At 63.9% G+C, this 12,806-nt stretch overlaps 1 protein-coding gene across 1 annotated transcript in view; it reads left to right on the top strand.

Moving 5' to 3' along the window:
• Positions 1-10,310, top strand: part of PPP2R3B (protein phosphatase 2 regulatory subunit B''beta) — a 51,845-nt gene extending 41,535 nt beyond the window's left edge. Inside the window, exons 7-13 of the mRNA XM_024768100.1 lie at positions 494-650; positions 4,269-4,317; positions 4,830-4,919; positions 5,422-5,597; positions 6,224-6,342; positions 6,431-6,537; positions 9,571-10,310. Of these exons, the coding sequence (XP_024623868.1) occupies positions 494-650; positions 4,269-4,317; positions 4,830-4,919; positions 5,422-5,597; positions 6,224-6,342; positions 6,431-6,537; positions 9,571-9,721 (849 nt within the window). The 3' untranslated portion in view covers positions 9,722-10,310. The remainder of the gene's footprint in view (positions 1-493; positions 651-4,268; positions 4,318-4,829; positions 4,920-5,421; positions 5,598-6,223; positions 6,343-6,430; positions 6,538-9,570) is intronic.
• Positions 10,311-12,806: the final 2,496 nt, after the last annotated feature.

Below are 12,806 nucleotides of genomic sequence, written 5' to 3' on the forward strand. Positions count from 1 at the left end.
GGCACCCCATTCATCTGCCCACCTGTCATCATCACCCCACCCACCTGTCATCCATCCCTCATCCCCCAACTCGTCCATCATCCATTCATTTTCCTGCCTTTCATTTATCCACCCGCCCACCGGTTTTCTTCTTCCGTTAGTCTTGTACCCTTCCTTTCCCCTCATCCATCCCGGAGGCACGGCCCCGCCCCGGTGCACCCGGGTTCTGTGGACGTGTGCGTGTCAACAAGGGCGGGGCTGACCCGCTCGCGTCAGGAGCCCCCGGCCACGAGGGCGTACGTGCTTGGGCTGCTCTGTGCTGCAGTCTCGCAGACCTGACCGGGCGCACCCCGACCTGGGTGCTGGGCTCCCAGCCATCAAGCAGGCCTCCACCAGCTCTGACCCTCCGCCCTCACGACGTGGGACTCCTGGGACATGTCCCTCCTGCGGGAGGCCCGTCTCCACGCTGCAGCCGGAGGTTCCTGACAGCGGTTTTCTGGGTGTGTCCTGGCAGAACGTGGCGCTCCTGGAAGACGAGGTGGACATCAACCAGCTGACGGAGTTCTTCTCCTACGAGCACTTCTACGTCATCTACTGCAAGTTCTGGGAGCTGGACACGGACCACGACCTGTTCATTGACGCGCAGGACCTGGCCCGGCACAATGACCATGGTGAGGACGCGGCCTGCGGGCGGCGGGGACACAGCACTGGGGCGGGCGCTGCCCTGCCGGGCTCCTGCGTCTCCAGGGAGACCAGTGTGGCTGCCTCCCCTGACCCTTGAGGCCTGAACCTTGTCCTGCCTCTGGTCTCCTCCTACAGGACACACGGGAGACAGGGACACAGCACAGGACCCTGGGGACCAGGGCGGACACGGGACACAGTACAGGATGCGTGGGGAACAGGGAGGACACGGGACACGGCACAGGATGCGTGGGGACTGGGGAGGACACAGTACAGGACACGTGGGGACCAGGGTGGACCCGGGACACAGTATAGGACCCTGGGGACCAGGGCGGACATGGGACACGGTACAGGACGCTGGGGACCAGGGCGGACACGGAACATGGTTCAGGACGCGTGGGGACTGGGGCAGACACGGGACACGGCACAGGACGCATGGGGACCGGGGCGGACACGGGACACAGCACAGGACGCATGGGGACCGGGGCGGACACGGGACATGGCACAGGATCCTGGGGACCGGGACAGACACCGGACACAGCGTGGGACACATGGGAACGGGACAGACACGGGACACAGCACGGGACACACGGGAATCGGGACAGACACGGGACACAGTACAGGACGCATGGGGAATGGGGCGGGCATGGGACACGGCACGGGACCTGCGGGGACCAGGACGCACAGGTCCTGCCATTGGTGGAGGCGCTCTCTGGGGGGCGTGGAGCCCTGTCCTGAGCAGAGGTAGTGGCTGCCACACACAGGCCACCTCTGTCCATCCCCCCACTCTCCCCGCCCCACCTCCCCTCCATTTGTCCTCAGGTATTTGGGGGCCACCCCACCCGTCATTTCACGCCAGGTCTCCTGATGAGCCCCAGTGTGGGCCAGTCTGGGTGCCGCCCTGAGCTCCCAGCACCTGTTGCCGTAGCTGAGCAAACACCTGTTCTGCAGGTGGGGCAGCGTTCCCCTCCCTCCCTCCCTCCTCCCACGGCTTCCTGCTCTGTGTCTGAGCCTCGAGCGGCTGCCGCGGAGTGGACGGTGCTCTGTCTGTGTGGGCGGCTCGGGGCACCGTCCCAAGGCCAAATTCCAGCTCGGGGCCTCTGGGGCCACGTCGGGTCGGACGGCGGTGGTGGCCCCAGGAGTCGTCCTGAGGGGAGGGAACGGCGGAGCAGAGATGCGGTTCCCTGAGAGATTTCACTTCTGGCTTCTGGGTTTGGCTGAGCTTCCGTGCGTTCTTGTCGCAGAGAGGCCTGAAATGATGAACTCTGGCCTCCGCACAGCTCAGGAGCAGCGGGGGGATCCAGTGTAAATGCTTCTGTGATAAGAGAAAATGATCATCTCCCACCTCCCGTGACAAGAAATCACATGTTCAGGGTGCAGAGTGGACCAGAATTTAAGTGCGCCGCGGGTTCTTAGTTTTAGAAACAGTTTTCTTAAGACTGCACGTTTTCACATAACAGATTTTTCACGTACCCACACGCATGACCGAATTTCTGAATCCTCTGGGCGTATGTTTTGTCTTTGGTCGACGGGACCCGGACGGTCCCCTGACGTGAGCTCCCCGGGGCACCGTCTGCTTGCTGTATCTCTCTGACTGGCCTCGCGAGGGTGCCGTGAACGCTGGCATGTGGACGCCTGAGCGGACGTGGGTCTCTCTCAACTCCGTCCCTAAATTCGACGCCTGGTCTCAACTCCAACTGCCTCTGTGCTCTCGGGAATAGCTCCAGGCGCAGACCCGTGGTGGCTGGCACGTGGTTCCCCAGATCGGGGGTCACCTGTCCCCGCCCGTCCCCACGACTCTCTCCTGGTGCCCACATCCCTGTGTCCACCCCGTCGAGGTCTCACGTCAGGGCATCTCGTGGGGCTGGTGTTAGGGCTTTGTCACCAGGCAAGGCTGGTGGTGTTGTGGCCTCGAGACACGACTGACTGTGGGGACCGTGGTCTTGCGGCCAGCACAGGACACTGGGTGGCTTCGGGCACAGCCCCCCAGCTGTGGACGTGAGCGCCGTGATGCGTCCCTCCCCTTCCCTCTGCCGCTTCCTAACCTACCAGGTCCTGCACAAGAGGTGGCAGGGCTCCTCCTTACGTCATGGGAAGGAACAGGCAGAGGGGCAGAGCTGACCTTTCCCGTGTCCCACGGACGAGCAGGTTCTGTTCTCAGATTGCCGGTCATGGCAGTGAGTCTGAGTCAGCTGTCCAGTTCCCTGGGGCTCTCGTCATGGCAGGCGGGGGGTGGGGGCGGACCCTCAAAGAACAGGAAATTATCCTCCCAGTTGAGGCCAGAGGTCCAAAATCAACGCATTTATGAAGGACTGTCATCCAGGAGGGGCTTCCTGAGGCGGCTGTAGCGGATGACTGCAAATCAGGGGCTTAAAATCCATCCTCCCCCAGCCCTGGGGACCAGATGTCTGAAGTCAGGGTGTCCCAGGGCTGAGCTCCCTCCAGAGGCTCCAGGGGAGGGTCCTTCCCGCCTCTTCCAGCTTCTGGGGGCTCCAGGCGTCCCTGGGCTCGTGGCCGCATCCCTCCCGTCTCTGCCTCTGTCTTCTCGGGGCTTCTCCTCTGTGTCTGGGTCTCTCCTCTTCTGTCTCTTAGAAGGACCCTGTCATTGGATGTAGGGCCACCCTCATCCAGGAGGACCTCATCTCAGACCCTTCACTGTGTCACATCTGCAGAGACCCTGTTTCCATATAAGGTCCCGTTCACAGCCCAGGAGTGAGGACGTGGACATGTCTTTCTGAGAAACACTGTTCAGCCTCTGACACCATCCAGTCATTTCCCATTAGAGGTGACTTTCATTGAGGCAGGATGACTTGGGGGAAAAGATACTTTGTCTGTATTTCTCCATTTTTGTGGTTATAGGTCTTGGGTATGGGCTGAAAAGTGTCCCCAAAATTTACACGATGAAGCCCTGACCCCCGGTACCTCAGGATGTGACTGGCTTTGGACATGGGGTCTTTAAAGAGGGGACGAAGGTACAATGAGGTCATTAGGGTGGGTCCTGATCCCATAGCACTGGTGTCCTTATAAGAAGAGGAGATCAAGACACACGCAGAGGGACGACCCTGTGAGGACCCAGGGAGGAGATGGCCGTCTACACGCCCAGGGGAGAGGCCTCGGGAGGGACCAGCCCTGCTGACCCTTGGATCTCAGACTCCAGCCTCCGGGACTGGGGGAGAAATAACGTGTGCTGTTGAAGCCGCCCCGTCATTATGGCAGCCCCAGCCGAGTAATTTGGTGTCTTTCACTCTTTTATCCTCTTAGTTGCCTGGGGGTTGGATGCATTTGTGTGCTGATCACAGCAACCTGAGTGTTTGGAGGCAGAGCCTCTGAAAGGGCGGACGTGTGTGTCCTGCCTTTACCGCCCCGCTCTGTCTTGGGGCCCCTGGGCCAGCTCTTCGCTCTCGCTTTGCTCTGGGCTCAGGTCCTGGACTGGAACATGCCGGGCAGCGCCCGAGGGAGGCCAGGAGCAGGAGATTGGGTCCCGAGGGTTCCGCCTGACTGGGCTTGGGTCTCGGCATTCAGACCTGAGCCCGCCCAGCCGCCTGCAAGGCTGCGACGTTGGGCCGGGAGCAGCGTGCGGGGCTCACGGCCTGCTTCCTCTTTTGCAGCCATATCCACCAAGATGATTGAGAGGATCTTCTCAGGAGCCGTGACGCGGTGAGTCCCGCTGCTCAGCTAGCTGGTCTCGTCAGTGTTTGGGCTGACGTTCCGCACGCGCGTCCGCACCTGACTCGTTTGCTCCTGATGTGAGGTGGCCGTGCTCTGGGAGTGCGTGCCATCGTCACGTGAGGTCGTGGGTTAGGGACACACGTACACACCTTTGTCACACGAGGTCACGAGTCAAGTCACATGTAAGGGGCACGCCATTGTCACACGGGGTCGTAGCTTGGGACACATACACGCCTTTGCCACGAGGTCGTGAGTCGGGGGACACAGGCCCCTGCACTTGCGGCCGTGACCATGGCGGCTGCTCCTGCCGGAGCTGGGCCCCAGGGACCCTCCTCCGGGTCACATGGTCTTTCTCAGGCCTTGTCCCGAGTAGGAACCAAGGGTACAGGACTGGGCCAGACGCAGGGTTCCCCACTCCCCGGGGGAGGTGGGCGGGGACCCCTCCTCAGGTTGCTTCTCCCTGACGCAGTCTTTGTCTCTCGATTCGGCCCTGAATCCAGAGGGAAAAAAGTGCAGAAAGAAGGAAAAATAAGCTACGCTGACTTTGTCTGGTTCTTGATCTCCGAGGAAGACAAGAAAACCCCGACCAGGTGAGTGTCTGGCAGCTGTCCTCTGCTCCACTTGCTGGAACACTTAGAAGCAGGGGCTACTGGTCACCCCTGAGTGAGGGCGCCCCCGCTCCGTGATCCACCTGGGCAAGGTCAGACACAGGCGGGGCTCGCACTGGGGGAGGGGTCCCCAGGTGGTGGCGTCTGTCCCAGGCGGGGCTCACACTGAGGGAGGGGTCCCCGGGTGGTGGCGCCTGTCCCAGGCGGGGCTCGCACTGGGGGAGGGGTCCCCAGGGGGTGGCATCTGTCCCAGGTGGGCTCACACTGGGGGAGGGGTCCCCGGGTGGTGGCGCCTGTCCCAGGCGGGGCTCGCACTGGGGGAGGGGTCCCCAGGGGGTGGCATCTGTCCCAGGCGGGGCTCACACTGGGGGAGGGGTCCCCGGGTGGTGGCGTCTGTCCCACATGGGGCTCGCACTGGGGGAGGGGTCTCTGGGTGGTGGGGTCCGTCCTGGGCGGCCATGCTGACCATGGCCCGGTGTCACAGCATTGAGTACTGGTTCCGCTGCATGGACCTGGATGGGGACGGGGTGCTGTCCATGTTCGAGCTGGAGTACTTCTATGAGGAGCAGTGCCGCCGGCTGGACAGCATGGCCATTGAGGCCCTGCCCTTTGAGGACTGCCTGTGCCAGATGCTGGACCTGGTGAAGCCCCAGAGCGAAGGTGATGCCGGGGGGCGGGTCCCCCAGTGACACAGGGACACCCAGGGGGAGTGGGTCCTTGGGGGTTGGGCAGGTGGTCCCCCAACCCCGTGGCCCTGTGCCTGTGCTCCTTCAGGGCCCACGTGGGGAGACCAAGCCCGGGGCCCCTGGTGTGGGCACTTCAGAGGGCCTGTGCTGGGGCCCCCGGGGTGTGTTTGGTGGGTGTGGGAGCCGGGAGCCCACCAGGTGCGTCTGTCTGGGGGCGCTCAGGACACCTTCCAGGGTCAAAGGGAGGGTCTGCCCGAACCCACCCGCCTTAGTCGGTGTCGTGCGTCCGTGTCCTGGACCCTGGTCTCAGGTGTCGTCACCGGGGGCCATGGTGGCCTGGGCCTTCCTGCCCTGGCTGCGGGTTCCTACCCCGTGTCCGCGGGTCCAGGGCAGCTTGGGTCCCGCCCTCAGGTGACTGGTGGGTGGCCCTCGCTGTGTTGGGCCCTGTCTCCCAACCCCTTCCACCCCCCGGGCTTCTGCCCACACTCGTGGCCTGGTTCGCGGCAGGGGGTGCCGTGTTACGCACGCACGCACGGAGGTGACGTGGCTCCTGGGCGTGCGTGGGAGCCGCGTGTGCTCACGTGCCGCCCTCGCCCGCAGGGAGGATCACGCTTCACGACTTGAAGAGGTGCAAGCTGGCCAGTGTCTTCTTCGACACCTTCTTCAACATCGAGAAGTACCTGGACCACGAGCAGAGAGAGCAGATCTCCCTGTTCAGGGTGAGTGGGGGGGGCGTGGAGGGGGCGCAGGGGGGCACCTCTGGGTCCCCCCCCACCCCGTGTGACATGACGTGCATGCTTCCCGCAGGAGAGCGAGAGCGAGGGCCCCGAGCTGTCTGACTGGGAGAGGTACGCCGCTGAGGAGTACGACATCCTGGTGGCTGAGGAGGCCATGGGGGAGCCCTGGGAGGACGGGTAAGGGTGCGGCGGGCATAGGGGCCCGGGACGCGGGGATGGCCCGCTGGGGGGCACGGGGACACTTGCCCCATGTCACTGCCCGAGGCCTGAGGCCGCAGACCCCACCCCTGCGGAGGGGTGGCCGGGGGAGCCGGCACGGCAGACCCTCGTGGAGTCTTCCGTCGGGGAGCATGGCTGTAGCTCAGTGGGCACGTCTACCGACAATGTCCCTCCTCCCCCGTGGCTGACGGGTGTGGACAGCTGAGGGGAGCGGGGCTGGGGACTGGGCGTCTCCCCCAGGGCCTTGGTCCTCAGGCTTGAAAGCAGCCTTGCGGTAGAGGAGTGTTGGGGTCCGGTGTTCATGCCTGGGTCCCTGGCGGGCTCGGACCCCCGCCCAGAGCCTCCCGACCTGCCTCTTCCCCTGACGGGGCTGCTCGGCACCGGGGCCGGGGTTGGCACGGCTGCTCTTGTGGTGCACGGGGTGGCAGTGGAGCCCAGGGCCTGAGGGTCACCCTCCGCCTCTGAGGGGGGGATTCAGTTTGCTGACAGCAGCTCTGCCTGCCCAGGGAACCATCCTGAGGGGGTTCCGAGTGGGCAGGAGGGTGAGCACGCCCGTCACCCCAGATCCCACCCACGCTTAGGCCTTGTCTTTGGTCCAGGTGTTTGGCCTTCTCCAGAAGGTCACAGAGGTGGAACCCCACAGCCCCTGCATGCCCGCCTTTGCTCTCAGCACGAGGCCTCCGAGAGCCCCGCGGGTCCCTGGGCGCGTCAGGAGCTGGGCCCCTTCACACCTGGCCGCGTCCTCACCAGCGACGGACGTTGGCTTGCTGGTGTCCGTTGCTTCGGGCCTGGGCACGTGTGGCCGGCCCTGGTGTCGAGCTGTGCAAGGTGGATTTGTGGGGCTGTAAGCGCTCGTCTCCTGGCTCAGAACCTGGGCAGGGGGTTCTGGGTCACCTGGTAGACAGACGCACCTTTACCTCCACGAGCCGCCCACCCATCTTCCCACGTGGCTGCGCCACTTTGCGTCCCCGCCAGCGTTGGGCGTGCGTTCCCGCAGCTGCACAGCCCCGCCGGCTCTGCCGTGGTTACGGTTGGCTTGTTTTTTAAATTGTAGCCACTCGGACGTGTGCAGCAGGATTGCACCCCGGCTTCAGCTGTTCGTGTCCTTGTTGCCCTTTTCTGGTGAACGGCTGTGTCTTGTGTCTGTTCCCCATCGTGGGTGACTTGTTTCCTTCTGATCGAGTCTCAGGGGTCCTTTACCTTCTGGATACAAGTCCTTCAGGAGGGAGGGGACTTGTATTTCCTAGCGGTTTGTGGTGTATCTCCTCCTTCTCCTAACCTTGTGTATCACGGAGGAGACGCTGTGAACTTTGATGAACTGCCATTTGTCACTTTGTCTTTATGGGCTGGGCTTTGGTGTCACGTGTAAGAAAGGATTGCCTAATCCACAGCCACAGAGACCCTTCTGGAAGTTTCAGCGTTTTCCGCTTTCCGCTGGGTCTGTGATCTGCTCTGAGTGGCCTCCCCTGCGGGGCATGGGGTCTGGTCCAGGTCATTTCTTTATGCACCTGGATGTCCAGTGTAACGCAAGACCCCCAGGTCAGCATCTCTGTGGAGAATCAGTTTGACCGTGTCTGTGGGGTCTGTCTGTGAGCTCCCTCGGTTCTGCTGACGCTCATCTGTCCAGCCACCAGTGCAACGCCGTCTCGCCTGCCGTGGCCTCGGGGTGGGGGCAGTGAACTCACGTAGCGAGGCCTCCGACTCTCGTCTTGCCCAGAATCGTCTGGGTCACTCCAGTTGCTCTGGCTTCTGTGTGAGTCATATAGAGTAGGCCTGACTGTCCGAGAAGAGCCTGGGGAACGTTTACTGGGCTGAGCCGGGTCTCTACATGGTGAGACTTGGCACCGTGACCGGTGACCACCTGTGAGTTGGTCTCGGGACCGTCTGTCCCGCGACCGGTGTGGCTGGCCTCTTGCCGCCCCACCCCCTGGCTGTGCTTCCTGCAGCTCCGAGGTAACCCGGCCTCTGCGTGGTGAGACCCTGCATCCTTCAGCGTGGTGTTGGCTGTTCTAGTTCCTTTGTTTTGATGTGGACGTTTACGAACAAGCTTGTCTCTACACAATATTAAGCTGAGACTCTGAGGAAGGAACGAGCGCTCTGGGTACAGTGACACCTTAGTGACGTCGAGCTTCCTGATCCACAAAGCACTGTTTCCGTTTATTTCGGTCTCTGATTTCTCCTGCCAGTGTCTTGTAATTTTCAGTGTATGGATCTTACACATATTTTGTGAGATTTGTACTTGAGTACGTCATCGTTTTTGGTGTTGAAAAGGTCCTACTAAAGTCTCCATCCCAGCAGTTCACTGGTGATGTAGAGAAATATGGTTTATTCACCTTGTTGTGGTTCCTCCACCACCCAGCACGATGCTGGATGAAAGTGGTGATGGGAGACGGCCTGGCCTTGATCCCACGTCAGGTGTGGAGTCCCCCGCTGCCCGGGAAGCGTGACGCTGCTGTGGGATGTTTCCGCCCACGTGCTTCCCCAGCCTGCGGACACCCCGCTTCACTGCCGTCCGCAGAGACTCTGACACTTTGTCAGGTGCCTTGGCCAGATGGCTCCTCGCCTGTCGGCTGCCGATACAGATACGGCGAGGTTCTTGTGGTTGAACCGGCCTTGCCTTCCCGTGAGAAACCTGGTCGCGGTTCGCGGGCTTCCCGTTTGTCCTTGGACTGTGCTTCAGAGATTACTTGCACTGTCTTGTGACACTGTGCCCTGCTTTGGCACCGGGGTCACGCTGGCCTCCTGGCAACCATCCTGGAATCGGGGTCATGGCCTCCTGCAGCAGTGAGGGTGCCTCCACCCACCCACCCTCTGGAGGAGTTTGGGTGGAGGATGTGCCTGTTTTCCCCGCGGGCAGGACTCAGCAAGGAGGCCGTCGGCATGGCAGTCCTGCGCTCACGCGTTGGGGGGCTGCCAGAAGCACCTCTGGCCGCAGGGGAGCACAGGTGGGGCGCGCGCCCGCCCGCATCCTCACCAAGCCCCTCCCTGCAGGTATGAGGCGGAGCTCAGCCCCGTGGACCAGAAGCTGAGCGCGCTGCGGTCTCCGCTGGCCCAGAGGCCCTTCTTCGAGGCGCCAACCGGCCTGGGCGCCGTCGAGCTATATGAGTACGAGCACGGGGGTGACGACCTGCCGCCCTCGTGACCTGTGGCCTCTGTGGGGCGTGAACGCGGCCTCTGCCTCAGGAACAGAACTGTGTGCTTGTTGAGCCCTTTTACAGAAAGTGAAGTGCGTTTGTATGGAGAGACCTTATTTATTCAGCACAGAAGCTGGCCAGAGATGGTCACGGTCACTGAGGCGGGTCCCCACCCGCCCTGGAGGAGCTGACGCGCGTGCGAGAGCCCCAGGCCCAGCCTGGCGGTGAGGACACACGCGCCCCAGCGTCCCCAGCGGTCAGGGTGACCTTGGCCCCACTGTCCAGCTTCCAAGTGTAGGTGTTTGCAGGCTCGCGCCGTCTGGCTGAGCGGCAACCAGGCGCCGCCCCAGAAGATCCGCCTGCGGTCGTGGATGTGCGCTGACTTCGGGGAGGGGTGTGGTCGTCAGGAACATTCCAGGAGCCCCTGCGCCTCCATCCCGTGGGCGCCCCCGCAGGGGCCACTGTCCCGGCCGCAGCTTCTCCCCCAGAGGGAGCGCCCACATCAGCATATCTTTTATTGTTTTTGTGTAAATGTACAGCATATGTAAAGTTGAGTTTTATTTGCCGTGCAGAGCAGTTTAAAAACGTTTTATGAGATCACGTTTGTATTTTCAAATAAAGAATTTAAAGATTTTCAGCCCCAGGCTCACCTTGGGGCAAAAACGGACACAGCGGCCGGGGATTCCGAACTCAGGTCACAGAGGGACGTGGGGACAGACGGTGGTGTCACTGTGGGGAGACCGCAGGGTGTGGAGGCCCTCAGGGCAAGGAGCCGGGGGCGCAGGTCCCAGGCCCTGGGCCCCGGGGCTCTCACAGCCTGACCCTCTGGCCACAGTGGTGGGGCTGACACCACCTGATGGCCACTCTCGCTCACGGTCACTTCTGACCTGTGCGTGAGGGGGTGCGAGCCTTCCCTGCAGACACCACGGGGAGGCCCCGACACCCACCCTCCACGCCGCTCGGGCCACACCCGGGTCCGCCCGGCTGAGTCGGCACCAACCTGAGACTTACAGGGAGGGCGCGGCCCACGTGTCCAGGGGAAGGTGGCCGACGAGCCCCCTGCCCAGGCCAGGAACAGGTCGTCTAAGGTCTGGGTGCTGAGCAGACCTCAGGGAATGAGTCTGTCCACCCTGCAGCTGGGCCCGCGGCGCTGGACAGAAGACGCGCCCACGGCAGGGCCGGTGGTGAGAGGAGCCGGCCCCCGCATAGCCAGACCACGTGGGGCCACGCAGGGCCGCAGGCACCACGCGCCGAGCCCCACGGACAGGAGCAGGGCCGACTCTGGCACCTGCCTTCCCAGCCGGGCACGGCAACTGGCCACTGAGGAGGCTGGGGGCAGGCGGGTCCCCAGCTGAGGGTCACACAGCCCTGTCCTGGGCAAGGGCCGCCGTCACCCGCCCCGCAGCCTGGGGGCCCCGAGGCCTGGGTCATCGGCACACGCTGGCCCCTGGGCCCCTGGTGATGGAGGAGGAACTGCCAACATGAGCTCCAGCAGTGTGGCTCACCTTCAGTCAGACCCGCCCCACGGACAGACAGGACAGGTGCTCAGGACACGTGGACGGATGCACAAACGTTAGGGCCCAGGACCGACAAATACGGGGCCAGAGGTCGGCCTGGCCGCCCACAGGGTGGTTCCCAGTCAGTTCAAGGACAGTTTGGCAAGTCCCCAGAAAGCAGACGGGGGACCCTCACCTGCCATGGCTGTTGGGGCCGTGAAGACGGCCGGGGGCAAGGCCAGCCGCACTCCCGCCCGGAGCCCCCTCCTGGGCTGGTGCACTGACCACGCAGGGTCTGCACAAGGTGCCCCGGAGAGGGGCATCTCTGCTCCTAAAGGGCCGTCCCAGGCCCATACTCACCGGGGCTCTGGCAGCACTGCCCCAGCCCGGAGTCAGGAGGGATGCCAGACCCCAGGGCACCCCCGACCCTGTGGTCTGAGCCACATGAACCTGGGGGCACACCTGAGGCTCCCGAGCGAGCCCCAGTCCACACCTGGGGTATTAGAGCACCTGGGGTGGCTCAGCGGGGCCTGGGCCACCTGACAACCAGCCAGCCACTGGTGATGGTGCATACAGTGGCCCCGGGTCACTGGGACCAGGGCCTGGATCCCTGGTGCTGACTGCACAGGGGCCCCTCCCGTCCCCACGCTGGGTTCAGGTCTCAGCTGGGAGACCCCAGCGGCTGCAGCGTCCCACCTGCTCCCTCGCTGCCCCCCAAGTACCCACAACGCAGGGGACGCCTCACCTGCTGGACTGGGGACCCTGCAGACGGTTCTGGGTTCCCCGCCGACCACGGAGGTGCCGGCCAGGGGGTCCAGGTGGAGCTCGTCCCTGCGGGCAGCTCTGCAGTGGCAGGAGTGGTCAGCCACGGTGGCACAGCAGGGCTGCTGCTCCCCTGCACCGAGGACGCTCCCTGTTCTGAGGACGCCCGCCTCTCACGCCCCGCCCCCCTCGCCTCCCCACAGACCCCTTGGGGGCGGCAACGGGTTGTCGACAGGCTGCGCGTCCCCTCCCCAAAGGCCTGCACACCCGCGGGGATGGAGTCCCACAGGTGGGCGAGCCTGCAGCAACAGGGTACCTGGACGGGGACAGGTGAGGGGACTCCCCAGGAGCCCACCTGTGCCCCCTCCCCACGCTCACAGCGGCGAGGACGCCGTGCGGGGACACGGAGGCTCGGGTACGGGGGAGCGCCCTGCCCCCCAGGAATCTCCTCGGCCCTCCTCACTACGGCGCCGGCTGGGCACTCACGCTCTGCCGGGATCCTGCAGAACTGGCCGAGCAGGAGTAGGACGCCGAGGTTGGGGACGCGCTGGTGGCAGTGGTCCTCCTCTGTCCTTCCCCTGGGGCTCCGGGGCCTCGGGCCTCCGGGGCCTCGGGCCTCCGGGAAGGCGAAAGCCTGTCCATCCCTGGGGGCGGGGCTCAGGGAGAGGGCGGGGCTTATACAGGGAGGGATCCAGCGGAGGGGCGGGGCCAGTGCGGGTGGGGCCAGGTGCGGGCGGGGCTAGGGACTTAGAGCTCAGAAAAGTGGGCGGGGCTCAGGTGGAGGGGTGAGGCTTAGAGGCAGGGTGGGGCCAGAGGAGGGGCGGGGCTTCTAGGG

The sequence above is a fragment of the Neophocaena asiaeorientalis genome, unplaced genomic scaffold (assembly GCF_003031525.2).
Source record: "Neophocaena asiaeorientalis asiaeorientalis breed wild unplaced genomic scaffold, Neophocaena_asiaeorientalis_V1.1 scaffold871, whole genome shotgun sequence".
In the NCBI taxonomy this organism is placed as follows: Eukaryota; Metazoa; Chordata; class Mammalia; order Artiodactyla; family Phocoenidae; genus Neophocaena; species Neophocaena asiaeorientalis.